Genomic DNA, 25,607 nt, shown 5'->3' on the forward strand with positions numbered 1-25,607 from the left:
AATCCAGTAGCAGGTAGCTTTTTAACTGTCTTATCGGAAGATATTGCTAGGAAATCCTATGATTCTTGGTACACCTGAACACATCACCATGAAACTACCATCAAAACAATGAACTATTTACAACCAGTGTTCCACCTACTGCTCTGTCTGCCTGTGTCGATGCTGACTCGTGCAGCAGGTCCGTAGCCGGCCATGTTGAAGGCTGTAACTGTGACGTTGCAGTTCCCAGCCTCTACCACCAGGAGCGCTGTCACCTCTGTGACATTTTGTATTAATCTGTCCCGCAGCTGCTTCTTCTTCACTGGCTCGTAGCTCACCTGGTATCCGAGGATACGACCTCCGGCCTCTCGGAGGTCAAGGTCCTGCAGAGACACATGACTCTCGTAAGATTAATTTCTAACACGTTTGTTTGGAGACATTTTGTCTGAAATGTTTAGAGTTGCAAAAAGGGAGACAATTTTATAGATTATAGACTAATCAGAGTCTCCGGTGTACCTTCCACATGAGATGAAGTAGGACAGAAGCACCAGAGTCTGTTTGCTCCACTCTGTAACACACCTCTGGAGGCCTGGAGGGCACTGCCAAGGAAAAAGCAGAACATTTCAGTTGACCGACCGACACGAGCCCTTTTCAGCCTCAGCGCCGTAACGAGGCTCCGCCGTCATGCCGCCTTTGACATTTTACATTGGACCAAGCAACGCTGGCGCAAAGCCGCTCCGGTGTGTGTTTTTACGGCGTCTCCAGAAGCAAAATGTGTGTGACGTGTAAACAAACAGTGCGCTGCTGTTCCGCCGTTTTGCCTCTGTTACTACCTCCGATGCTGGCTCAGAGGCAGAACGACTTCGCCCCACCACTCCGCCTCCGTGTGTTTGACAAAGCGGACGAGACGTAACAGAGGCGTCACGATCCCGCCTTGAACTGGCAGTGTAAAAGGGGTTTTCTCTTTCGGGCCTTTATTAACCAGAAGTGTTTAGAAACAGATTAAACGCAACTCTTCGTTCCGCCGTAGAGCCAGACACGCTCTGAAAGTGTTCTCTTTATCGGTGAAGTTCTGCGTCAATTCAGTCCGCAGTTGGGCAAAGTTAAAATTCGAGTTTCAGTTATAAGAATAATTTCGACTACGTGCAAATCTAATGAATAATGTACGACTCAGTCCTGAGTGATAACAATGTTTATTATGGATTTAAACTGTTAGTTTCTTACTAGTTTCAATGATTATTGTCCATATTTACTGTAGCTGTAGATTTATTGACTTTAATTCTGACCATTCAAAATATCATTATCGATTTATCGCCTTTGAATTCGAACTAAAAGAAATGTTTTCTTGATACTTTTAATACAAAAGACACTAAAGTGATAATTACATTTGTTCTAGTAACAAGTATACTCGTGATATGTTTCATTTCTTATATAACTTCAGAAGAAAGGAACTTTCTGAAATATGGATCGTTGATGTCTTTGATTATGTTCGTACAAATCCAAGCGAAGTGTTAAAATGTGCAAAATATCTGAAACATAAACATTTATTTACAAACCGTCTATTGTTATTGTTATTGTTATTGTTATATATAAAAAGTGAATTAGTGATATCTGGAGGCCTCACTGCTGAGGTGTCAGAACAGTCCCATGGTATGATTACTGTTTGAGAGCAAACCGTTACCCCTGTCCAGCGTCCTCGCCGTGATGTCAGAGCTCCAGTCGCTCCAGATGCTGGACCTCTCTCTGCAGGACACAGCAGCTCTGTAGTCGGTAAACGGCTGGAGGTCTCTGATGGTGTAGGTCAGAGTCTGACCTCGATGAGCAGGCGCAGAATCTGCAGCCTGAAAACAAACAAACCGTTTTTGCATGTTCTGTACTTGTGGGGACCATGAGTGGCTCACACAGTCGCACTGTAGGGGCGAGTTAATGCCCTTTTTATCTTGTGGTTAAAGGCCTTTGATGGTATGAGTGTGTCATCACTGTGTTGCCTGTTTGTGTTTTAGGAGCGTTGTGAGGTAGTGATGAATATAATATGACACCACTCCAGTCTTTGCTTCCAGCAGATCATCCAAACAGGACGTTTTTATGTTGGTCCTAATTTCCTGCCAAGTCTATTTCACACGTCTGGTTTTTGCAGTTCCTGTGGAGTGATATAAGTTCCTAATACTACTGAAATCCTGTTTCATTGTTAGAAGTTAAGAGTTGTGCTGTGTGAAGTTGTTACATTAGAAATAAACGGGAGGCACTGAGAGCGTTTCGTGAGGTCAAATAAAAACACACATTAATGCAGCAGTCCTCTCTCGCCTTTTTGCAGCCGTGTTGGTTGTTACCAAAATCATTTTTTATATTTTCTTCATCACTTCTCATTTAAACAGTCTGACTGGAGCAGACAGCCGACGATCGCTCCTTTTTGTGAGGAAGAAGCGGGTCAGTGACGGGTCAGGGCCCGATCAGACGGAGCTGTAAAACACGAGGCGCACCGCACCGCCCTTTTTTGTTGAAGCCTACGGTTAAAAAAAAGGGCAGCTCGCTTTCAGCCTTTTTTTCTACTGTTGTTAAGGTAACCACCGAATCATAGCTGTCATTAACCTAACCGTTATATCGTAAACTGACAGAAGGCCCGCCTCTCCTTTCATGTGATGTACAATGAGAAAAACGCGAGGCGCTCTGCAATGCAAAAGCAGCGCGCGAAAAGCTTCACAAAAAAGCCCCCAGCTGCTGAAACGCGTTCTGTGAGCGCGCTCAGAGCCTGACGCAGGACGAGTTCACAGAGAAAGTTCATGACCTTTGTGATACCCGTCATCTCTAACTGTACACTCCATAGTACACCCCTCTGGTGCTAATCAGGGGCAATTAGACACACACACACACACACACACACACACACACACGCACACACACACCTGGCCCTGCACTGAGAAGATTCCCTCACCAAACTCAGTGAGCGGCAGCTGTGAGTGCCCCTACAATGCTCTCTGAAGCCCCTTTGAGCTTGTGTGCTGCTAACCTGGTTCCATGTGTGAGTGCTGTTGACTCTGTAGCGTAGCCGACAGATGCAGCTGTTGCCGCAGCTCCAAGACACAACAACAGAGTCCTCAGTGCAGCCAAGAAGAGTTACTGCAGGCGGAGAGGGTTTGACTGAGGAGAGGAGACAAGGAGGCAAGGAGAGGAGAATTTAACGACTTTATTTGAAGTCATTCGGTGGATTTTTCTGTCAGTTGTCTCAGAAATGGAAAAATCATGTAAATGAAGAGTTGGCTCAAATCCCAAAATGTTTGTTCCTCTTACCTGCTGTAGAAAGATCCACAGCGTGAGGCCGTGACCAGATCTCACTTCCCATGTAGTTCTTTATCCGGGCTGTTACAGTGAAGCGAGCAACCGGGTTAAACAGCCCCGGGCAGGACATGATTTCATACGCTCTAAACGAAGGGGGAGGAGGGAAATGAACAGAGATTAAGATGGTTAAAGCGTGAGTGTCACATGTAGCTACATATTCAGAGCTGATCATGAGGATAACTTCATGTCATGTCTCCCTTCGGTCCCTTTGTATTACCTGCTGAAGATGAGAGAAACGTCTGACTCGGTGTGGCTGTTGGACTCCTCGCTCCACTCACAGGTCACTGTTCTCTTCTGGTCCATCTGATAGTAGCAGGACATGTTCAGGGTCTCTGCAGAAAAACAACACAAGGATCCAGTTTCATCATCGCTCTGAGCTCATGCAGCTTAACCTTATTTAAATCTGTTAATTTGTGTTGTTGGTTTTGCATTTAAAACTTTAATATTCATTATTTTTATGGCCTCATCTGAACGATGTGTTTAAAACGATTCCTTCTTCTGGCTCCAATTTCAATTCCTTTTGGATCTAAGGAGAGGACAGACGTGGGAGAGCGACGAGGTGACAACTACACAAGCGCTTGTGGAAACGCACAGAAACACGGCGGTGTTCAAACTGAAGGAGAGTGGAACTGATCGAGCTGTGGAACAATGTCGGTTAAAGTCTGTGACTCTCTCTTGTTCTCTCTTTGTTTGCTTCAGGGAGTTTTCCCATGTTGAAATTCTGACCAATCAGAGAGCAGTTTCCTCGAGCATCAAAACTTTTGCTCTGCTGGTGAAAGCTGCCGTGTGAACACAAACCAAACACAGTTTGGTCTCTGACTCGGATCAAACAAACGGACTTCAGGTGTGAAAGTGTAACCAGTGCTGAGCATGTCATAAAATAATTGCTGAGACAATTTACTGTAACAACACAGCAGAAGGTATTCAGGCTCTGGTAGCAGGTCTCCGCCTGTATCCAGTTACTCTTGCTGGACTTGAGCTGCACTTTCCTGATACTGCAGGTAATCACAACACTCTTATCCCATACCTGTAAGGACCCTAAACATATGAAAACAAAGGAGACTTATCCTTCATTAAAAAGATGAAGTTTAAACATAACAGGTATAACTGCAAAATTAACTAAATCTCAGTTTTATCTCTCAACACAGTAAAACCTTATATGTAAGAAAATACATTTAAATGAAGTTTACTGACTTATTCAGTCCACTTACACGTCGGTATGCTTTGACCCTTTAAATAGGAGTTATTTTCTCAGTCCATGAAAAGTAGAAGCACAAAAATTCTAAATCCAAAGTGTCTCTGTAGAAAGGATCCAATAGAGTCTTTTAATTGTCTTTAATTGGTGAATTATATGCTGGCCTGCAAAACTAAACTAAACTTAAAGGCTCACCTCAAAGCCAGCAGGAGAACGTCACATTAACAAGTGATTGGACGCGAGCGGGTGCAGAGAGTGGGTAACAGGCTCACACAGATTTACACAGCCGCAGCTACCACCATCTGAGCACGCGGTCTCTCCTGCCAGCATGTTTGTATACAAACTTTGACCGTCGTCAAGCGGCCGTAAAGCGGGACTGTCGTAACACTTAAGGAGCATTAGGTATAAAACAAAATGACATAACAAAATGACTGGGTAATATTACACCTGGGTTACAAAAGCACACTAATTGACCCTCAAATGTTTTTGGCTCCAGTAGATGATTTGAGTCAGCAGCAGTGAAACAGGCTGTAATGGCTGCAGTGTAATCCCAGGTGGGCAAACACGCCCGAGCGATGTGCGACCACTTAAAGTGCTTGTTATGGCTCACAGGCTGAGGTTAGTATGTGTCTGGATTCTGGAGTGTGGTGGAGAGGAGGAGAGCAGCGTAGCAGCTTTCAGGTTTCCATTAAGGCCTTCCATAAAATCAGTGAGACAAGTCAATCCTTACTTTAAAGTTACAGGTTTGAAGTCCAACTTTGTTGAAGGAGGAACCAGTAAAAAACAAGATAACGTGTGTGTGTGTGTGTGTGTGTGTGTGTGTATACTTACTCTGTACAGCCGTAGGTGGCAGGGAGCCACAGTCCTCGAGGTCGGTGACACAGGCCCGCTTGTGCCCCTCACACAGCCTCAGGTCGGAGTGCTTCACCGTCACTTCTGACCAACACACAGAAAAAAAGAGTCACCAAAACAAGACCTGGAGATTGTGCTTTAACCAACACGCAGTCACTCAGTCCAATCTGTGTCTGCTCTCATTACATTACACAATAAAATGGACCACATTAATGTGAATGCGTTACGCAGCAGTCTCGGAAACTCCAAAGTGTCTAATGTACACATTAAAGCAGGACAGGCCTGGTTTGGTCACCAGCTGTCTTATTTCTGATTACATGTTGAACGTGGAGTATTCTGGGGTTCTTTCAGGGCTCAGGATGATTTTCGTATGTTTCTTAGGTTTGTGTGTACTGAATAGTTTCAGCCCTTCAGAACACAAATACTCTTCACTGTCCTATCGAATTAAAGAAAATCTTAAAACAAACAAACAAAAACTCTTATAATGAATTTACTTTAATAACATTCTAGAAGGAGAAAACTATTCAGTTACGCACACCTCAATAACCTCTGAGCGATCCTTTACCATCGGTTCCTTCTCCAAATGGCCTTTTTAGGAAACACCAAGATCTAAAGGTTTAATTTAATGCAGTTCTGCAGCTAAACACGGCTAGGCTGCAGAATTAAAGACTATGGGCCGTAAACGAGACTATGCAATGACAGTAGAGTCGATACATTTAAAGGTAGATGTGCAGCAGGCTACACGTCTTCCTGACTGTATAACCTACATGTGTAACGAGTCACAAAGAGGGTTTAATTCTCGGTCACACAAAAGTGATCAAACACGTTACTTTTCTCAGGAGGTAACGCAGCAACGTAACAAGTTATTTTAAGAGTAACGTTACGAACACTGATTCTGACTGTTAAAAGACTTCAGCGGGTTCCCTTATAAGAACGACCTGGCATGTACTCAAAATGGTTCAAGAACAGCTCTCACTTTATTTTGTGTACGCCATGGATTATTGTTTTTGGCTAATAAAACGTGTAATAAACCTGTGACATGGAGTCGCATGTAAACGTTGTTCGGGAAGCAACTGATTAGTTTATAAATGTTCTGGACTGTTAATCTGCAAATGGAACTGACCTGAGAGTGCACATGGAAGTTTAAAGTGATGAGTAAAAGCCAAACACCTGGTGGAAGTGGCGGAGAAGAGAGAACAAACCTCTGCTGCTGAATTCAAGAGCGATTTGCAGAGAAATAAATGCTTCAAAGAACAAAAAAGCTACAGGTAAGACTTCGATCACAGAGCAGTGACTGACTGCAAATATTCTGATGTTGAACTGACTGGAGTTTCAAGTCCTGAGTTCAGTTAATCAAAATCCACCCCAGTACTGTACCTGTAGAGGTCCTTTAAAATCCAGACTAAATACTAATCTAGTCCAGACTTAAACTCTGCAGGGTTTAACGTTAAAGTAACATATTCAGAAAGAGAGCAAAACTCACCACGAGAGAACGCACAGAGGAGAAGGCTCATCACCGTGCAGAGAGCTGGCTGCAGCTTAGGAGACCGCATTTCCATTTCAACAAGTGAAAGTAACTAACTATTAAAAACTCGGCTCATTCTTCACATCCAAAACGGTCCATCCATGTTCGACACACGGTTTGAATGAGCTGAAGACAGTTTCACACCGCCAGAGGAGTTGTTATTCTCACCTCTGATGAGTCTTTGCGGGGGATGAGGAAACAAGGAGATAAGCAGCTGAGGCCGCCGCGATCAGGAAGTTGCTCCATGCAAGCCTTACATTCGTTTCCTGGAGACCCCCCCCCCCCCCGCCTACACATGACCCTGACCTGACAAGCTGTCACTTCTTCAGTCTGAAATGTGTCCCTTAAACAATGCTAAACCAGAATATTAAATGTTTGTGTTCAAATTTAAATGTTCTCATTAATGACACACAGTCCACATACGCATATATAAGAAGAGTTAGACAGTCTATACCAAGGCTAGTTAGCTCATTAGCTAGCTATTAATATAGCTAACACAAGAATGAGATTTTATCTGAGGTGGGAGCGAAGAGAGAAGAGAGAGTGGGACAAACTAAGAAAGGAAAACGAGCTACAGAGACCAGGCTGTAAACGTGTTTATTTCTGCTGTAAAGTTTAACATGGGGCTCTATGGGGGCAAACCAATGACTGTAAATATAGATGGACACTCACTACGAGAGAACGCACAGAGGAGAAGGCTCATCACCGTGCAGAGAGCTGGCTGCAGCTTAGGAGACCGCATTTCCATTTCAACAAGTGAAAGTAACTAACTATTAAAAACTCGGCTCATTCTTCACATCCAAAACGGTCCATCCATGTTCGACACACGGTTTGAATGAGCAGAAGACAGTTTCACACCGCCAGAGGAGTTGTTATTCTCACCTCTGATGAGTCTTTGCGGGGGATGAGGAAACAAGGAGATAAGCAGCTGAGGCCGCCGCGATCAGGAAGTTGCTCCATGAAAGCCTTACATTCGTTTCCTGGAGACCAGGCTGTAAACGTGTTTATTTCTGCTGTAAAGTTTAACATGGGGCTCTAAGGGGACAAACCAATGACTGTAAATATAGATGGACACGGTCTCCATCTGCTCCCATTGTACGTAATTGATGCCAAAATAGCCTCTCTGATAGGCACTGCCATCTTGCGATGGTGACGTCATATGGAGCCAGAGTCTGCGCAGTAGAGATTGGCGAGTGAACCCAAACACACACTTAACTTACCGAAACCTGAATTCTTTGCTTTGGTCAGCAGGGGGCGACTCCACTGGTTTTAAAAGAAGTCTGATTCTATAGAAGTCTATGAGAAAAATGCTCCTCCTCATCTCCTGATTTATTCCCTCACTGATGCTCCCGTTTAGAGTCACACAGACCAGGAAGCAGGACGTGGCTACCATGGTTACCTGAAAAATGAATGACTTGTTTGGAGTTCGATTGTACTGAAAGACACTTCGTTTTGTTTTTAGGCGGCCCTATTAGCAATATCACAGTAACAGTGAACTACAGATGCACCTTGCTTACCAAGCCAATAAGTTAGCTGATAGCTAAGCATGTGTTAGCTTCTTCCTCCTCTCTAGTGCACACATCTATACGCACACTTTTTATATACGACCCATGAGCCACAACCCTTTCTCCTCTCCAGCTGCACCAATAATCTGAGAGGGATTCGGCCACACAGGTTTTAAAAACGTCCAAACTTTTTAGTGGATGTTTTAGCCGCGACATAGCAGGGAGAGTTATGCCTACAGTCCTATATAAATGAAGACCTTAACACCGAGAGGGAGAGGAGAGATTAAGATTTCAGGCTGTAAATATAGACTCGGAGTCGGGTTCTGTTCTTAACGACCAGTTGGGTTCGCTTCATTAAGGTCAAGTTTAAGGTCGTTTTTCATCCAGCCATCGTCCTGTCATTCATAAACATGAACACATGAAGACAAACAGAAAACTACAGTCAAGTCAACTGTTCTGTATTTATTTTTTTTACTTTCTTCAAAAGCAAATTTTCAGCTCATCTCTGCTTGTTTTTCTTTTTCTTATAGAAAAATTGAAACAAAAAAATTGCCTCTTACAAACATTTAAAAATGACTAACAGCAAAAAAACAACAAACACCAAAGAGAAACAAAAGAGAGAAACGCTGTACACATCAGAACGAAGAGTCATTCTTCCTCTGGACATGTCTGAAGTCTGATCTGCACACCGTGCAGTGAAATACAGCAGTAAACACACCGCTCACGCTCTCCTTCCGCACGCACGCACACACACTAACACACACACACACACACACACACTAACACACACACACACACACACACACACACACACACACACACACACACACACACACTAACACACACACACACGGCAGAGGAGAAAACTACTTTCTCTTGAAGTGAAGTTCATCGACGTGTTTGACCTTTAGACCTTTAGGCTCCTGAAACCGGCTAAAAAAGTCGAGTTCATGATGTCAGAGAAACTTTCCCCCTGCAGTGGTTTTTGCCCGGCGACAGATACAAACATCATCACAGGTGTGGCAAACGAAAACTGAGGGTGTGAGTATTTACAAAAGAGGTGAAACCGACCAAATAATATGTCTCACATTTCTCCACCGGCCCGTCTGATTAAAGTCACGATCCAAGAGCAGTTAGACGCTCCTGCCATCACACCGACAGGATGTTATTGTTTGTGTGAGTAAAAAGCTGCACCAGATGTCGTCAGTGGACTGTACGTATCATTTGCTAAACTTAAACACACGGCAGAGAAGACAAATATGAGGATTACAGCAGCTCCTCATATTTACAATTAATCTGTTTGTGACAGTTTACAGTAAGAGATTCAAAGTCTGAGAAAAACCTGTTTTTCTGATTAGTAGAAAATTATTGTTTCCTGCAGATGTTAAATATGACGTAATCTGAGGTGTCATGATAAATGTTAAGAGCTTCATGAAAACATAAAAAGTGTCTGTCTCAGGACACAACAGCTTCAGAGTCATGATTATCTGACGATAGAGATGCTGACGACGTCGAGCATCGACTGAGTGTACTGATGTTTAAAATAGTTACAGATGTGACTGATTTCATCTTTCACTTTATTTCTTAGTCTGTTCACGAGCTGATTTCTCTTTTCATTATTAGATCAAATCTACGGAAGCCCAGAGAGGCAAGAGAGAAACAGAACCTGGTGATCCATTTTTAACGGTTTTCTCTCCTGTGTTTATCACTGAAGAACGTGTTTGCAAGAATAATTTCACTTCCTTAATTATTTGATTTTATCCTTGAAACAAAGTCTGAAAAAGTTGTAAAGGATGACTCCTTTAAACAAACGAAGGACACGAGTGTGCCTGGGTGATTTCTGTCATGTTTAGGCAGGCCCATTTTTTTCATGCTCTTTTTCTCCTTTGATGTTGTAATACTCATTCCGGCCACAAGAGTCGAAGTTCACCACTGTCCCATGTTTTAAACAGAGCTGAAAGCGTTCATGTTCCCAGATGAGTCTTAAAACCTCAATGCTTTGTCATGACGGTGACAGCTACCTCGTTCTTTCACCCGTTTCCAACATTAAAAAAGGAATTTTTAAAGATATTAGCAGAACATTTTTTCCACCTGTTCTTGAGTCATAAAAATGGAGAGCCGTTCACAGCCTGAGAAAATGGACAACCAGACTCCTTATAAATTGCCTCTCCGAGCTTCCTGCTACATTTCCTGACGTCTGAGCTGCTTTAAGTGCTTTTCTCGTGACTCCATGTGAACGGCTGCAAAGTGACAAAAAAAGCTCACTTAAATATCTGAGCTCCCTTCTGACTCCATTTCCTGTATTTCTTTATATAAATTCAGTTCATGTGGTGATCCAAAGGTCCGAATGTTTTTAGCTGTGACAGATTCAGTTAGGAAGTACGTTTAAACACCGGGCTGAACCTTCACCTGTACGCACGTCTCCTCGTTCACCCTGCAGAAACAGGCGCGTGGTGGCTTCTGCACTTAAAGGCATCACTTTGGTACAAGCATATTGCTCCTTTACATCCACTCTGATTCATCCGTCTCTTTCACGAGCGTCTCACCTCTGCTCCATCCGAGAGATTATGTTAACAGCTGCTGATGCTGCACGCGTCAGGAATCAAACCAGTGACCTTTCTTTCAGCCTCTCTCTTCAGTTTAAGTTCATGATTGGAGTGCAGGAGAGAGGTGCATAGGTCACAAACACATTTAGCAAGAAAAACGACAAAAGACGACCGTTCAAAATGAAATCGTGATTATAAAATAAAAATAGGCACCCACTTCTCCCAGGTGAGCGGCAGCACGAATCAGTCCGAGAGCTCGAGGAGCCGCGGACCGGCTCTGATTAAAGTTCTCACCAAACACCAGGTCGAGGTTTTCAGCTCTCAGCCACAACAGCAAGTCAAGCTTCAGGAGAGCAGTCAGAGTTTACCCGAGCCGAGCCCAACTGCCTTCGTGACGAGGTGTGTCTGTGTCAGTCTGCGTGTCTCCTGTGTGTGTAGCAGTGTGTGTTATTTGTTGCGCAGCAGCTCCAGCTGGTCCTGGTACTCTGTGAACAGTCTCTGGAACCGAAGGTTTTCACCGATGACGGGTAAAACCTCTCGAAGCAACTCACGCTTACGTAGCCCCTGAACACACAGAAACAAGGAAAACAGATTATCAGCAGCATGTGTGAAGGAGGTCATGTGTCAGCTACGGAAGCCCTAAGCGGACATGCATCCATACTTTAGCTTTTCTCTGTTTTCCCGTGACAACGAGTCATTTCCAGTTGAGATCTCGACTTACTCATCTCATTATCTCGAGATATCAAAGCTGGTTTTCTCGTGATAACGGGATCATTTTCTGTCGATGTAGAAAACAGGACAACAGGCTGCTCGCTGATGTTACAGATCAGGACGTGCCACGCTGCCGTCGCCCACACTGATGGTGCTTCTGCAGCTCTGAGGATACGAGGGATCATCTGACGTTACGGTGGTGCAGCCTTGTTATCTCGAGGTAACGAGATAAATAACTCGAGATCTCGAGAGAAAACAGCTGAAATGACTCGTTATCATGAGAAAACAGAGTCAATAACATGTATGGATGCATGTTCACTCAGGGCTTCCGTAGTTAGCAGATCTACCCAGGGCTAACTGATTAGCTCTTAGCTTTGTTTGCACAGGTCGTAACAAAACATGAAATCAGTTCGAAAATACAACGTTGCATCGGAAATCGACGACCCGAACTCCATTCAAATAATCAGCATTTTAAAAGTTGCTTCAGACTTTTTACAAATCCGCATCATGATGCGTTTTTATTATTATAATGTTATAATTTCAACACATTTATTGTAACAGGATTTCTGAGCTGGACACAAACTCCTCGCGTTCCGTTTCAGCCGCTGAACGTTTCAGTGAAATCTGACTACATCAGTGTGATCTACGGATGGATTCTTGATTTCTGAATACTCGAATAGTCAAAGTCAAATAGTTTCCAGCGAATATCAATTAGTATGTTTGCTTGAAATGCCCGTCCTGAGAGTGGACCCAAAATAAACTGGGATGTAAGTGCAATGAAAGGAAGCAGCTGGAGCCAAAGTAACTGCTCGGTCAGATCTGTCTGCAGGACGAGACAAGTCAGCTACTTTTAAAATGCTTCTGTTTTCATGGACTTTGGATCGACTGTTTTCGATGCAGTGTTTAGGACGTCAGGAGAATCTTGTATCTGATTGACTTTCCCGACGCAGCGTAACTCAGGTTCATTGCACGAGTAGAAGATCAGAGACGAAGCAAACTATCAGGAAAGTTAAAGTGTAGATGAAACAGATTGAAGCGGCAGAGAGTCGCTGTCGTACCAGAGTGGTTGGCTCCCAGGCTGTAGACCCGGATTTGTGGACGGGACCGAGCAGCTCCTGACAGAGTTCTCTGAGGCGAAACTCTGAGCCTGGATGGAACACACACACACACACACACACACACACACACACACACACACACACACACACACACACACACACACACACACACACACACACACACACACACACACACACACACACACACACACACACACACACACACACACACAGTCTTAGCATCAACTTTTAAATAAAGTCTGTAAGAGGTGTAACATCATTGAGACTGACAGGTTTTACCTTCGTTGACGAGGAATCGGGCGTAGATGAGCAGCCAGTAGCGATACTCCTGTGCAGACTGCAGCGTCAGAGCAGATGCCAGCTGGTTCTCCAGGAAGGCGAGCGTCATGCTCTGCTGCAGGTGGTGAGGGGTGGAGGAGAGGCGGGACGCCAGCCGGCCAGCACTGCAGACACCACACAGACATTATTCACCTCTAACATAACATTTTACCTGCAGTGAGACACGCTGGCAGATTAAACGAGTGTCGTACTTGAGGTTGCGTCCCTGCATGACAGCCAGCGGCCCTGAGGACACAGGTGCATCATGGGTAGGGAGGCAGCTCCTGAAGTCAGCACACTGGACCAGAGAGTCTCCTTTATCTGCTATCAGAGTCCTGAGAGAGACAAATAATCACTCAGGCAGTGTTCTTGATGGATGTGAGTTTAACGTGTTTGTTGGTCTGTGTTTAGTTTCTCACCACGTCTCCAGCGAGGAGCTGAAGCAGTACGACTTCCCGTTGGACAGTCCGATGACCGGGACTCCCTGCTGAGTCAGCAGAGACTGAGACACTGTGATGTCAACACCTTCAGACACAAACACAACGGCTTTACTGAGAACAGCATGACCTCTCCAGAGCCTCAGACACAGACGCTTCCCCAGGTCATGAACACACTTCGAAAGTTCCCATTAAAGCGTTATCGGTTACCGGCGCTTTCAGCAGCCATTAGTGGTGAAGTAAGGGGAGGGGGGGGGGGTTGTGGGATGCTAACCCGCTAGCTAGCTTGTCACGGTTGGTAACTGGCAGGACTTATTGTCATGGTGGAGGGACATGAAGAACTCAGGGAAGCATTTCACTGGACACAAATGAAGTAAAGGCCCCCCGAGTGAAAGATTAGTCATCAACAACACTCATAAGTAGGTAAGTAAGCGCTGTGCTTGAACCTGCTGCAGCGTCTCACCTGATAAGATTGTGAGCAGAGACTCGTTCTTCACCAGAGCCCTCTGCTTCTGAACGTCCCTGCACACAAACAGGAAACATGTCAACAAGAATACGATACAAGAAAACTCACAGCTGCTTTGGCAGAGTTGAACATGACACTAGGGATGCATGATATTGGACTTTTTGCTGATATTTTCCAACCCTTTCTGCTGATTGCGATACCGATATATCAGGCACATGTTTTTTTCCACCTCATTGCAGAGAACATGAAGTCTCTCCTGTAGTGGAATTGATATCATGCCTACTCTTATTGTAGTGGCCAAAAACTGCCATACTGCAGACATCTTGCACCCTTCTTTAAGCTTGACGGAAGAGGCGTCGTACAAAACGTCACGTTTCTGAGCGCACCTGAATGCAGCATCCCCCCAAAACACGGCAGTGAGGGAGACGTGCCCGGACTTGTTTACTGCACCTACTACGGAGACATCGGTGATCGCCAACTCTTTTTTTGTTTGTGCGTCCGTGAATATGCAAGTTAATTTTGCACCGATGTTTCTGTTACTCTCTGTGCGCGTCGGCTTTGGACGCCAGTTTATTTTCGGCGTGTTTGATGTTGTTAAGTTGGTAAAATGACGAGCTAATGTGAGCTAACTGTTAGCTGGCAGTAAAACTTCTATTCTGAGTTTCTGTGTAATAATAACAACATATTTATTAATATATTGTTGATAACTTTGTGCAGGCAGTGCACGCGCACACTCGAGTTGATGTCGAAGCATTACGTCAAGCTTCCTGACGGACTCATCGAGCATTAAGGCAGAAATAAAGCGTTCTTTTATTGGCAGAAAATATCAGCAGAAAAATCTGCTGATGCTGATAATATCGTGCATCCCTACGTGACAGCATCTGACTGAAACGTATTCACTTATCCACCTGTAGGAATAAAAAAATGACCAGCCTAAACATTAACACAAGTCAATGTTTGTCTTTAATGTAAGTAACGCACCCACACATCTGTGTAGAACTATAGACTTTGAATCTGTCGGTGTGTCCCCGATAAAACCAGATCAAGCTCAGAGAAATCAACCGTATGACGAAAAAGAGCACTGACCACACGGACAGCGCCGCTCCAGCAGTCAGAACCATGACGAAGTGGGCGGAGCAGTGCAGAGCTGACACAGGTGTGGCCAGCTGGATGGGCGGAAGGAGCCGCCGCCCACAGGAAGAGAACACTGACAACATCCTGTCCTGACTGACGACGGCGAGGACGTCACTGAGGGACAGGAAGAGGAGGAGAGACTGATTTAGGGTTGATGGTGTTATTCTAAGAGTGTGACAACATGACAGAAAGGATCCCTACAGAGATAGACCTTTCTGTTACAGAGGAAGATGATTGTTTTAACCACACACAGACGTTACATCGCTCTCTGCAGACACACCAGACTCCACTGATAAAAACCTTAATTGTCCCTTACAGAGCACAGTAGTTCCTGCTCTACCGCTGCATGGGTTGGTTAGTAATACTAATAATAGTTCCTGGTTAATGATGGAGTGTGGCGTCTTTGAAGTAAGTCGTGTAAAGGTTGTTTAACCACTCCTCCTACCTGCTCCCTGCAGCTGTGACCACTGAGCTGGGCAGCAGTGTGTTCCAGTCTCGTCCGTCTCTGGAGCATCGCAGCTGGCTGAGCTTCGAACCTGCAACCACCGACACCTCGTTCTCCACCTCCAGGATCACTGACGGCTCCATGCTCACCTACACACACACACACACACACACACACACACACACACACACACACACACACACACACACACACACACACACACACACACACACACACACACACACACACACACACACACACACACACACTTTCCTTATAGAGCCCTACAGGTATAAAAAACACTAACTGTATGATGAAAACCAGCAGGTGTGGCTACCTGCAGACTGAAGGCCTTCTTTATACTGGGTGTTGGTAGTTTGAGAACGGCGACAGGAGGAAGAGGAGGAGTAGCCACCCTGCTGGGCTCCCGCTCTGCAGGAGGAGTTATCTGACAGGAGGAGGAGGGACAGATCACTCAGTTACACATCTGTTTCTCTGCACTAGAGAGCTTTCACTAGCCTCTTTTAATCAGACCCGATATTAAATTATTGGAAATATTTCTGTTTACAGTCCCTCGCTCTCTCTACCTGAGTGAAGGGTTGGGCGACAGGAGCGGCCATCTTGTCTTTCCTGGGCCGTCCCTTCTTCCTCTTCTCCACCACCTCTCCTCCATCCATCAGCAGCTCGGGTTTCCTCTTGCTGTACGTCAGGTTTTTGTTGATGGCGCCCATCTTGTCCTCGCTGTCGCTGCTGGTGTCTTCTTTGGTCTTGATGTCTTTCAGGGCGGAGAGGCCGTCTTTTGGCCGGCTGGGCGAACACAAGCAAATGATTTAGGGACATTTACACTTCCAACACTTCTTCTTAACTACTCGTACAGATTCAATCACCTGTCCAGAGGAGTGAGTCCAGCGGTTGAGGAGATGGCAGCTGTGACCCCGGGCGTGGCCTTTGACCTCTCTGTGAACCGTGAGTCCAAAGCTTTCATGGGCTCGATCTTGGAGGCGGAGGTGAGGATCAGACACGACTTCACGCTGGAAGCAGGGGGAAAGAAATCGAGAAGAAGGTTAACATATTGTTGGAGGTCTGGGAGCTTTCTGATGACGTGAGCATCAGTCAATCATCCACCTCTGCAGATAAAACTCTGAGACGCCTTGTGAGGGGAGGAAGAGGAGGATACCTGCATGAACATTACATGACGGATGATCTGACCATCCATGAGACAGAAACAGAACACTGATCGTCTCAGCACCTTTCAAGGCCTCACAAAGAGGGCACACAACCAACATCTGAAACGAACTTTGGGTTCACTGAGGACGACTCATCCACCGTGAACTTTCCTTCAACTCGGGACAGCTTACACAGACACACCTCTGTGACGTGAGGGAGACGCACGAGCAGAAGGGATAGTGCGTGTGTGCTAACACGCAATGTAACACCTGCACCCTCTGCTCAGAGGATGACTATCAGAGCTCCAGCACTAGTCAAGCTACAGAGAGAAGAGGAAGCTCAACAGGTGGAATCCCTGGGAACGTCTTAAGAATCGCGACCAAGACCTGACGTTAGAGTATCAAGGAAACGGAAACCAGCCTGAAGGAGGAAAACTTTGAAGGTTCCTGGGAAAAACCTCCTGCGGTCCCGCTCAGACAGAGCGCGTTTCAGCAGCTGGGGCGGCTTTTTTTTCCTGCTGGTACGGCAACCACCGAATCGTTAGCTGTCAATCTAACAGTCAGTGTTCCCATTTGTTTTGGCTAGCTAAAATATTGAACTTTGTGTTCAATAGATTAGTTATATCTGAGATCTGTGCGTGTACATGAGACCCTCAGAAAGAGGAAAGATCACGGCGCTCACTCGATGCCTCGCCCCTCTCTCTCTTTAAGAAAGAGGGCAGAGCGAGAAGGGCGAGGGAGGGATGATGGAGGGTTTGTAGAGACACATCTGAAGATGAGCTCGCTCTTGTCTCGTACCCGTCCTTGTTGTCCTCCAGGCTCTTGGCGGTGCTGCCGGGAGGAGGCGAGGTGAGCATGGAGTCGTGGTTGGGCCGGAGCCCCAGAGTGGAGGCCTGTCCTGGGCTGGAGTCGGAGCTGAGCTGGGAGGTGAGCTGGTTGGACATGGAGGAGCCCGAGGGCAGGATGGGAGCGCTGTTGAACAGAGCCGGAGAGAAATCCCTGCAGAGACAGAGAGACACTGGTTTACTACAAGCAGCAGGAAATATGAGAACATTTATAATTATAGAGCATGCTTCAGTAACGCTGCCAGTTGAAAGAATATCCTGACAACGATGGAAGCCGACAGAATATAGTTCATTTACAATCGCACATTTTTAAAGCTGTTTTCTTTCTGCAGGTAAAGAAAAGATCCGGAGAAGAAGGTGCTCAGTTTCTGTTCCTTCAGTTTGAGGTTTTTACCGGGAGCAGAATTATCTTTAGTCATGTTTTGATGAACTGCCCTCTGACCCACAGGTGACTTTCAGGGAACATTTTAAATTAATATATTCAATTAGAGCTGCACAATTAATGAATATTAATCCTGATCACGATTTTATCTTCCCATGATTAAATAAACATGACTGACGTTTAAAACGCTCCGCCCGCAGAAAACTCTGCTGCAGATCAAACCGAGCGCTCCCTAAACTAACAGCCGCTCCCCCAGGGGGCGATGGAGAGTTTGGGTTTCACTTTTTGGTGGAGCTGGCATGTCATGTGATGAGCGGCTACCTCGCAGCAGCAGTTTAAAGAGGAAGAGTGAACAACAGAGACGGTCGGAGAAACTAAAGTTAAATGTCTGAACAGAAGACGAAGAGCTGGTCCCCCGAAACAGCTCGTCAGCGCTTGTTTGGAGGTGTTTCAGGTTTAAGTGTAACAATAATCATCAAAGAGGTCATGAAACCTGCGTCTGCGCCGCAAAGCAACACGACTAACTTGTTGAAGCAGCTGAAAGAACAAAGTGCAGCATGATGAGTGTGTGAAGGCCGAGAGGGAGAACGAGCTGCTCCCCGTCCTCCAGCGTCACGTCAGACATCCAGAACAGAGACGCTGCACAGAGACACCCTATCCACCCAACTCCCAATGACACACTGAAATTACCCATGATGCACCACACTCAGGTAAAGAACCTGATTTTATGTCTCAATAAAAGTACAATAAAAAATGTCCCTAACATTGATAAAAAATCTCTGATTCAGCTTTTATTGTCTTACTGTCTCTGAATCAGACAGTGTGTCTCACGTGTCCTACCCCGTGTCCAGCTGAGCGATGCACAGCGGTGTGATTCGTCTTCTGCCGTCTGCTGTCCTCGTCTCCACCTGCTTCTTCAGAAGGTTCTGCAACAAAACATTGAGAAATTTAAGCTCAAAAAACATCTTTCAAAGTATTTTCGACAGCTTCAGGAGCTCTGACAAAAGGAGTATGTGCCGAGTCCTAGCTGGTTTACGTTATTTGCTCTTTATGTTTGTTTCTTTCTTGTTACTTAAAGTGATGTATCGATTGAATCTACTCTTAGTTTCTACTCAGACTTCCTTCCTTTCCTCACATATATAGTTTATACAGTAGTTCATACATTTCTAAAATGCAGAGATATTTTCTCACCTTCCTGATGTCCTCCAGCGACTCTCCGTTGATCACGCTGTTGAGTTTCGGGGCTGAGGACTCGGGCCCGGCGCTGCCCAGTCCTGAGTTGGCCTGAGCAGAGATCTGTCGCTCCTGCTGGTATTTGAGCATCTCGGGGTTCTCGATGATGGTGGTGGAGAGCTGAGCCTCGGTGCTGGTTATAGCCAGGCTCTTACCGTAGATGTTCTGGTGGATGCTGTTCTGTACGTCAGAGGAAGACAGAGACAAAGTTTTAGTTGGGTTCTTTGTGTTCGTTATAAAATGATGGAGGAAGGGAAAGCATGTATGTGACACTGATCTAAAAAAAGTCTTCTCCCTTCTTTTATTTTTTTCCAAAGACAGTCAGAGAGGATCCAAACATGTGTGTGTCTAACCTTCTCCTCCTCGCTCAGAGGGTCTCCCAGTTCATCCAGTGAGAAGTCCAAGTAGGCCACTGTGCCGTCCATCGAACACACCAACATCCCGAGACCTGTCAGAGTCCTGACACACACACACACACACACACACACACACACACACACACACACACACACACACACACACACACACACACACACACACACACACACACACACACACACACACACACACACACATCATCATACATCAGCCTTCCGTCTATGGCAACCTGTGGCACTGTGACAAAATCCCCTGAAGCTGAAAAGCATTTTTACGTGACTTTTGATCGTCTTTTTTTACGCCTTTGTTTAGAGAGAGGACCGTGGATCGTGTTGACAACAAGCTGAAGTTTGGGAATTCACAAAGTCGGAACAATTCCGGAAATATAATCCTCTACATTAAGATAATGCACTTGTGTGCTAGGCCACAGACCTGTTGACTTCACCTGTTACAGTTACGATTACCTCAGCCTTTATCATTACTCTGCTTCTCTCACTAATTTATTTATTTATTTATTTTGCTAATCTTCACCCTATTCTACCACTATTATTGGCGTTGTAACCATCAGTATGTGTCTGTTGTTGTTCATGTAACAAGGACATATGTTGTTGTTGCTCTCTTTGCCTGTCTCTATCCTGCATCTCCTTCTGTCCCATTTTCGGCCCATCCAGTCTCTCCAGATGTTCAACATGAGTCTGGTTCTGCTCGAGGTTTCTGCCTGTTAAAGGAAGTTTTTCTGCCAATGTGCTGAATGTTGCTAAGTGCTACTCATGGTGATTCATGTTGGGCCTCTCTTTAAATAACATAACAAAGAGTCGGTCTAGACCTGCTCTTTCTGTAAAGTGTCTCGAGATAACTCTGGTTATGATTTGGCGCTATGCAAATAAAATTTGATTTGATTTGATTTGATTTGATTTGATAACACTCACCAGGAAATGTCCATAATAGATTTATCAAACAGGTCATGGATGACCACCAGGGGGCGCTTCAGAGACGTCAGCTGCAGAGGAGAGACAGAAAACATTGTCAGGGTCTCTTCGTATGTTCATGTCTCTTTGTGCTCATTAAGCAACAGGCAGCTGCACAGACACAAAGTGAGGTGTGCACTGACCCAGACGGAGAGCGATCGGTCTTTGCTGCCCACAGCGCAGCAGCAGTACGGACAGCCGGGTTTCGGAGCGCTGCCGTTCTTCTGCTTCTTCTTGAAAATCTTTGGGTTGAATTTCTGCAGAGAAAGGAAACAGATCTGTCAGTATGCAGACGGATTTTGAGTGAGAACATATTTTAAGGCCGAAAGTTGGGGTACAACTTCCTTACCACCACTGTGACGGCTTTACGGTGGCCCACAAAGTCCATGTTAGTCTTCCAGCCGTCTCTCTCCACAATCTGAGCGGTTGGGCCGGAGTTGTTCATCGCGTGAGCCGACACCAGATACTGACCGTCTGGAGACCAGGACAGACGCAGGACGTGGGTCGTCCCGCCGCACTAAGACACAGAAAATGACTCAAGTGGTAAAACTTTGCATGTGGCAGAACCGGCAGGAGAAGAACAGACATGCGAGCGTCGCATTTGTTTACCTCGCTGAAGGGTTTGGTGATGTTGGCGTCCATCTGCCAGTCCACCGTCCTCCACACTTTGAGGCTGTGGTCGTCAGCCTGGGAGGCGATGTATTTCCCCACCGGATCCCACGTCAGACCTTTAACCAGCCCCGTGTGTCCTCGCAGACACGTCACCATCTCTGCAGAGACACCGGGCACACAGAGACAACGGTTACAGGCTGACAAGAGACACGTCTTCCAACTCAGAAGGTTACACTAGATCCTGTTAAAGAGTGCAACGGACTGTGTTTTGGTCTGAGTCTAGACCCTCTGAAGAGGCTGCACCTTTTAACATCTATTTGTGTTACGAGCAAGACCTCCCCTTTAAGGTAGGTGTCCTTGTGGGTAATGTATACATGTGCTGTTCTATACAAGCATGTTTAGTTTAATTAACTCTTCCATTTTCTGACTCATCCGTTTAAAGTTCCGCTGAGATGCTGCAGACGGAGTGAGTTCAGGTTTCAGCGTCTCCTACCTGGAAATTTACGAGCGTTCCAGATGACGATGGTGTTGTCCACGCTGCAGGAGGCGAGCCACACGTCATGAGGAGACCACGCCACGTCCATCACATCTGAAAACAACACACACACACACACACACACACACACACACACACACACACACACACACACACACACACACACACACACACACACACACACACACACACACACACACACACACACACACACACACACACACACACACACACACACACACACACACACACAGCTGTCAAAACTGTTGTCCACAAGCTGATGGGTTACGTCACAGTGACCACGGGCAATTGTTATATACAGTCTATGATGAGGAAACATTGCACACACACGGGGGCAGTAAGATACATTGCTGCCTCTTGTTTTGCACTGTTCCACTGATCAACTGGTGGCAGTAGTGTGCTAAGACAAGCTGCAATGTGCTTACAAATGTAGGAAGTAATCCAGCTCGTAAACATCAAAGTAAACAAGGCTGGGTTTTATGTTTTTGTGCGTTTCCTGTTTGCATTCTGTGGACAGACGTGTGTTCCTTACCTCCTGTGTGGTTCCTCAGGATGGTGACACACCTCCACTGCTCCACGTTGGCCAGCTTACTGCTCGAGCCAAACACCGTGCTGGGACCGATGAATCTACAGACGAAACACACACGTGTTCAAAATCACACAGCGCAGAGCTGCACTTATGACTGTTCAAAACACAAACAGCATTGATTTAATTGATTTCAATGTCGACACTTAAAGAACCAAAAGTTCTACATTTATTTCCAAGTGATCAAGACTGAAAAGTAACAGCAAATATATCATCTGTGTGTGTGTGTGTGTGTGTGTGTGTGTGTGTGTGTGTGTGTGTGTGTGTGTGTGTGTGTGTGTACATACGCAGCTCTCTTCCACACCATGACCAGCTTGTCGTCTCCTCCTGATGCCAGGTACAGCCCGTTGTTGGACCAGCGCACACAGTTCACACACGCTGCAGAGACACACACACACCTCTGCTGGTTATAAATATAACTTGTATGGATTTGTGCTGAGCAGGCCGTCTGTTACGAGGCCATTAAAGGTCCCTGCAGTGCAAGATGTTCCTATTATAAAGTCTGACTGCAGGCATGTTTACCTCACACTGCAGCTGTGTGCAGGACAGATGAGGTTATTTTCATCTGTCACATGAGAATAAACACACTCTTGTGCAGGAGTAGAATTAGGTTTCTCCACGTGCTTGCATGCAAAATAACTCCATAGTACAAACAGTAGATTTGAATGTAGGAGCAGGAGACAAGCTTCAAGTTTTTGAATAAAAATGAAGCAGCAGCAGTAAAAATCAAGGTCATGTGATGTTTATTGTGGGGAACAGAGGAGCAGTGTCAGCCTCTTTGAAAACAGATGGCAGCAGGATTTAAAAAGCAGTTTTGTTTTGCGTCCACACTCCTCCAGCATTTCAGAGCTTATAAAACAGAGACCTTTTAAAATGCACGGGAACAAGTTTTAGTTTCCAGAAAGCAGAAATCTTAATCATACACCAACACATATTTACCTTTTTAAAACACCCCAGGTCACTCGATGACACAAACAAACCGACTGATCAGGGCAGCAGTAGTCCAGGGTTCAGACAGTACTGCTTTTGTCAATGGAGTCAGGTGTCTTTGAAGAGTGTAATGTAACTGTCTCTTTACTTTAAACGTCAAAATATGTACAAATAGATCCCAGGTTTCTAAACACCAAAAATCCACTTTAATTACTGAAAGCTTAAAGAATCGTCCGTAATAGAGTCGTTACAGTTTTAGAGGAAACCGGATCCAGACAGCAGAAGTACCTGCAGAACTGTTCCCAGGACTGACTTGATAAACAAATATATCAACTAACCAAACATTTCTACATTTCAACAAGCTCAGCGGTTTACCTAAGTGATTGTCCATCTGGCAAAGCATTTTGGGAATATTCTCGTTCTTCTCGTCCTCCTCCCTGAGGACCGGCGCCATGTTCCAGATCATCACCTTGCCAGAATCCTCTCCTGAAAACACACCCAGAATTAAACAAACACACCTGAAGTCAGTGTCAGAGAGGAATGATTGAGACATCTTTGTGTTTGAATTTGAAATCTCACATAAGGAGAAAGACGAGGACACATTTTTTATGTAGTAAAATGAATCAGTCGGAGTCTGCAGGAGAATATTTAGAGTCGTGTGATGCAGATTCATTACAGGCGTTTTAACTGAAAACAATCCAGCATGTTTTTATCAACCACGTTCTACATCAAAGAGCTGGACACTGTAGATGTGGACACTGAATGACAAACGTTACAGCACAACATCCAAACACAGAGGAGCAGGTTCAGTGGTCCTGGTCTTACCTTGCCCACCAGTTGCAAATTTTGTCCCATCAGGGTGGATGTCAACTGAAAATATGGGTTTGCCTGTGAAACACAAACGTCACCATTTAATAACATACTTTAAATGATAAAGGTAGAAAGGTAAGGTAATGTAAAACATTATGGGACACGTATCAGGAACATTACAGTGATCTCAGTGTTTGGATCGCTGATGGAAAATTCCTGAACTTTGTCGTTTTTTTCCGCTGCTAAGTGAGAGCATGTCCACGAGCTGAAGCTGTTCTTTCTTTCAAGGTTTTACTAGCGACTGTGGATAAACTCAAGGTGCACTGATTTTTGCATTATGTTGAATGTTTTCCATATTTGCCCTTATCTGAAAAGATATAATTACTGATAGTGATATATTTGTAAAGGCTTAAATCGGCCAGTAATATCAGCAAACAATGTTTTGGTTGGGCTCTAATTTCAGCCCTAAATGATGAACATTGAAACTTGTGCACAAAGCCAAAGAAGGAGAGCACGCTGGCCACCTTGAGTCGAATGCACTCTCAAGAAGCATTAGTACTTAGAGTCATTTACAGACAGAAAATATTGAACATTTGCTGGCTGGAGCTTGAAGGCTTTAAGTAAGGACGCACTTGCTGAATCCGTTCCATATAACTATACATCTTGTCAGTTAAGGATCGTTCGTTAAATTAAAGATAAATATAACGTTGCCCAACTGGTTTTCTGGCATGTTGTGATGGACATTTGTAGGATGCCTAAAAGAGTAACTGAATACTCTTAAAAAGAACTTTACTCTAACGTTTATAAAATGACTACAATGGTTAGCTGGACCCTAATTTCAGGCCATTTCCCAACGGTTAACTTTCCTAACTGACAGCTTTGTAGATTTTCCAAACAGATACTTTTTAAGCTCCTCATCGAGCGTGTTCACTGTCTCTGAAATAACATGTGCTTGCTAAAATGTTGCATTGAACGTCAAAGATATTACAAAAGACGTCACTTTGTAACAACAACTTTGACGTGGGTCATTTGGCAGGTAAGGCAGCTAGCGTCAGGGTATCCGAGCTAGCCGGGGGGGCTAACTAGCTAGCTAGCTAAGGTTAGCAAACATGAATACATTTGCAACATAGAGAAGAGATACAAATAAAGATAAAAACAGAATCTGTGTATGTTCAGTTGTTGTTTTAAGTCTGCTGTGTGAGTGACTACTACGTGACAAACAAGTCAAACAAGTGTCGACCACCACCATCATGCCTCCCATATCAATTCACCCCCCTCCGACAACAAAAGCCCAACTTGGTCCAACAGATTCCTGCACAAGCTTACCGTTGTGGCTCACCCAACTCGGCTTCAGCAGCTTCATTTTTAAAATTTTCTTCTATTTAATATTCAACAAAAATCCATCCAGCGATCAGTTCGATTGAAGAACTAATGCTAACCCCCCTCCCTTTGTCTCAAACTCTGTCCCACACTTTGTTGTTTTTGTGATTCAACTCCATCTCTGCAGCAGCATCCCCGAGTCGCCGAGCTGTGCAGCGGCAGGCAGGCAGGCAGGCGGCGCCGGACGACAGACAAGGTGACACAAGGCAAATCAGGAAGTGTTTCCGGTATTTTTGACCGCGGATCGGAAGCGTGTTAGCTCGCTGTCACAA

The 25,607-nt window shown here is 45.1% G+C and overlaps 2 protein-coding genes across 5 annotated transcripts in view; both read right to left on the minus strand.

Moving 5' to 3' along the window:
• The window catches only part of LOC138610930 (interleukin-6 receptor subunit beta), a 14,870-nt gene extending 7,739 nt beyond the window's left edge, over window positions 1–7,131 (minus strand). The window contains exons 1-8 of one of the 4 annotated variants that reach the window (XM_069683813.1): window positions 7,056–7,131; window positions 5,342–5,446; window positions 3,533–3,647; window positions 3,268–3,398; window positions 2,987–3,117; window positions 1,661–1,820; window positions 496–578; window positions 140–362 (exon numbers count right to left, since the gene is read on the minus strand). In XM_069683813.1, the coding sequence (XP_069539914.1) occupies window positions 140–362; window positions 496–578; window positions 1,661–1,820; window positions 2,987–3,117; window positions 3,268–3,398; window positions 3,533–3,636 (832 nt within the window). In that variant the 5' untranslated portion in view covers window positions 3,637–3,647; window positions 5,342–5,446; window positions 7,056–7,131. Of the gene's footprint in view, window positions 1–139; window positions 363–495; window positions 579–1,660; window positions 1,821–2,986; window positions 3,118–3,267; window positions 3,399–3,532; window positions 3,648–5,341; window positions 5,447–6,845 lie in introns of all 4 variants that reach the window. The other 3 variants (XM_069683812.1, XM_069683811.1, XM_069683814.1) reach the window with 3 other exon arrangements.
• A 1,723-nt stretch (window positions 7,132–8,854) lies between these two features.
• Window positions 8,855–25,453, minus strand: hira (histone cell cycle regulator a). Its single transcript, XM_069683731.1, has 25 exons — window positions 25,282–25,453; window positions 23,971–24,033; window positions 23,521–23,631; window positions 22,503–22,593; window positions 22,162–22,256; window positions 21,606–21,701; window positions 21,110–21,270; window positions 20,850–21,017; window positions 20,644–20,757; window positions 20,462–20,532; window positions 19,508–19,613; window positions 19,113–19,334; window positions 18,762–18,847; window positions 17,493–17,693; window positions 16,416–16,559; window positions 16,116–16,335; window positions 15,866–15,976; window positions 15,529–15,677; window positions 15,036–15,197; window positions 13,947–14,005; window positions 13,466–13,571; window positions 13,259–13,381; window positions 13,008–13,171; window positions 12,708–12,796; window positions 8,855–11,502 (listed from the first exon to the last, which is right to left on the minus strand). The coding sequence occupies exons 1-25, from the start codon at window positions 25,316–25,318 to the stop codon at window positions 11,386–11,388; spliced, it is 3,066 nt and encodes a 1,021-aa protein (XP_069539832.1). The 5' UTR covers window positions 25,319–25,453; the 3' UTR covers window positions 8,855–11,385.
• Between the last annotated feature and the right edge of the window lie 154 nt (window positions 25,454–25,607).

Source organism: Semicossyphus pulcher, unplaced genomic scaffold, assembly GCF_022749685.1.
Source record: "Semicossyphus pulcher isolate SPU_LCO1_2020_fin unplaced genomic scaffold, fSemPul1.0.p SCAF_6, whole genome shotgun sequence".
NCBI classification, from domain to species: Eukaryota; Metazoa; Chordata; class Actinopteri; order Labriformes; family Labridae; genus Semicossyphus; species Semicossyphus pulcher.

What these genes read in the sequence shown, in the direction of transcription:
- hira (XM_069683731.1), bottom strand. Translation starts at nt 25,318, where the DNA reads ATGAAGCTGCTGAAGCCGAGTTGGGTGAGCCACAACG. An exon ending in AGAAGGCCTTCAGTCTGCAG is followed by an intron (nt 15,678 to 15,865) that starts GTAGCCACACCT and finishes GTGTGTGTGTAG; the next exon opens with GTGAGCATGGAGCCGTCAGT. An exon ending in CCGATTCCTCGTCAACGAAG is followed by an intron (nt 12,797 to 13,007) that starts GTAAAACCTGTC and finishes TGTTCCATCCAG; the next exon opens with GCTCAGAGTTTCGCCTCAGA.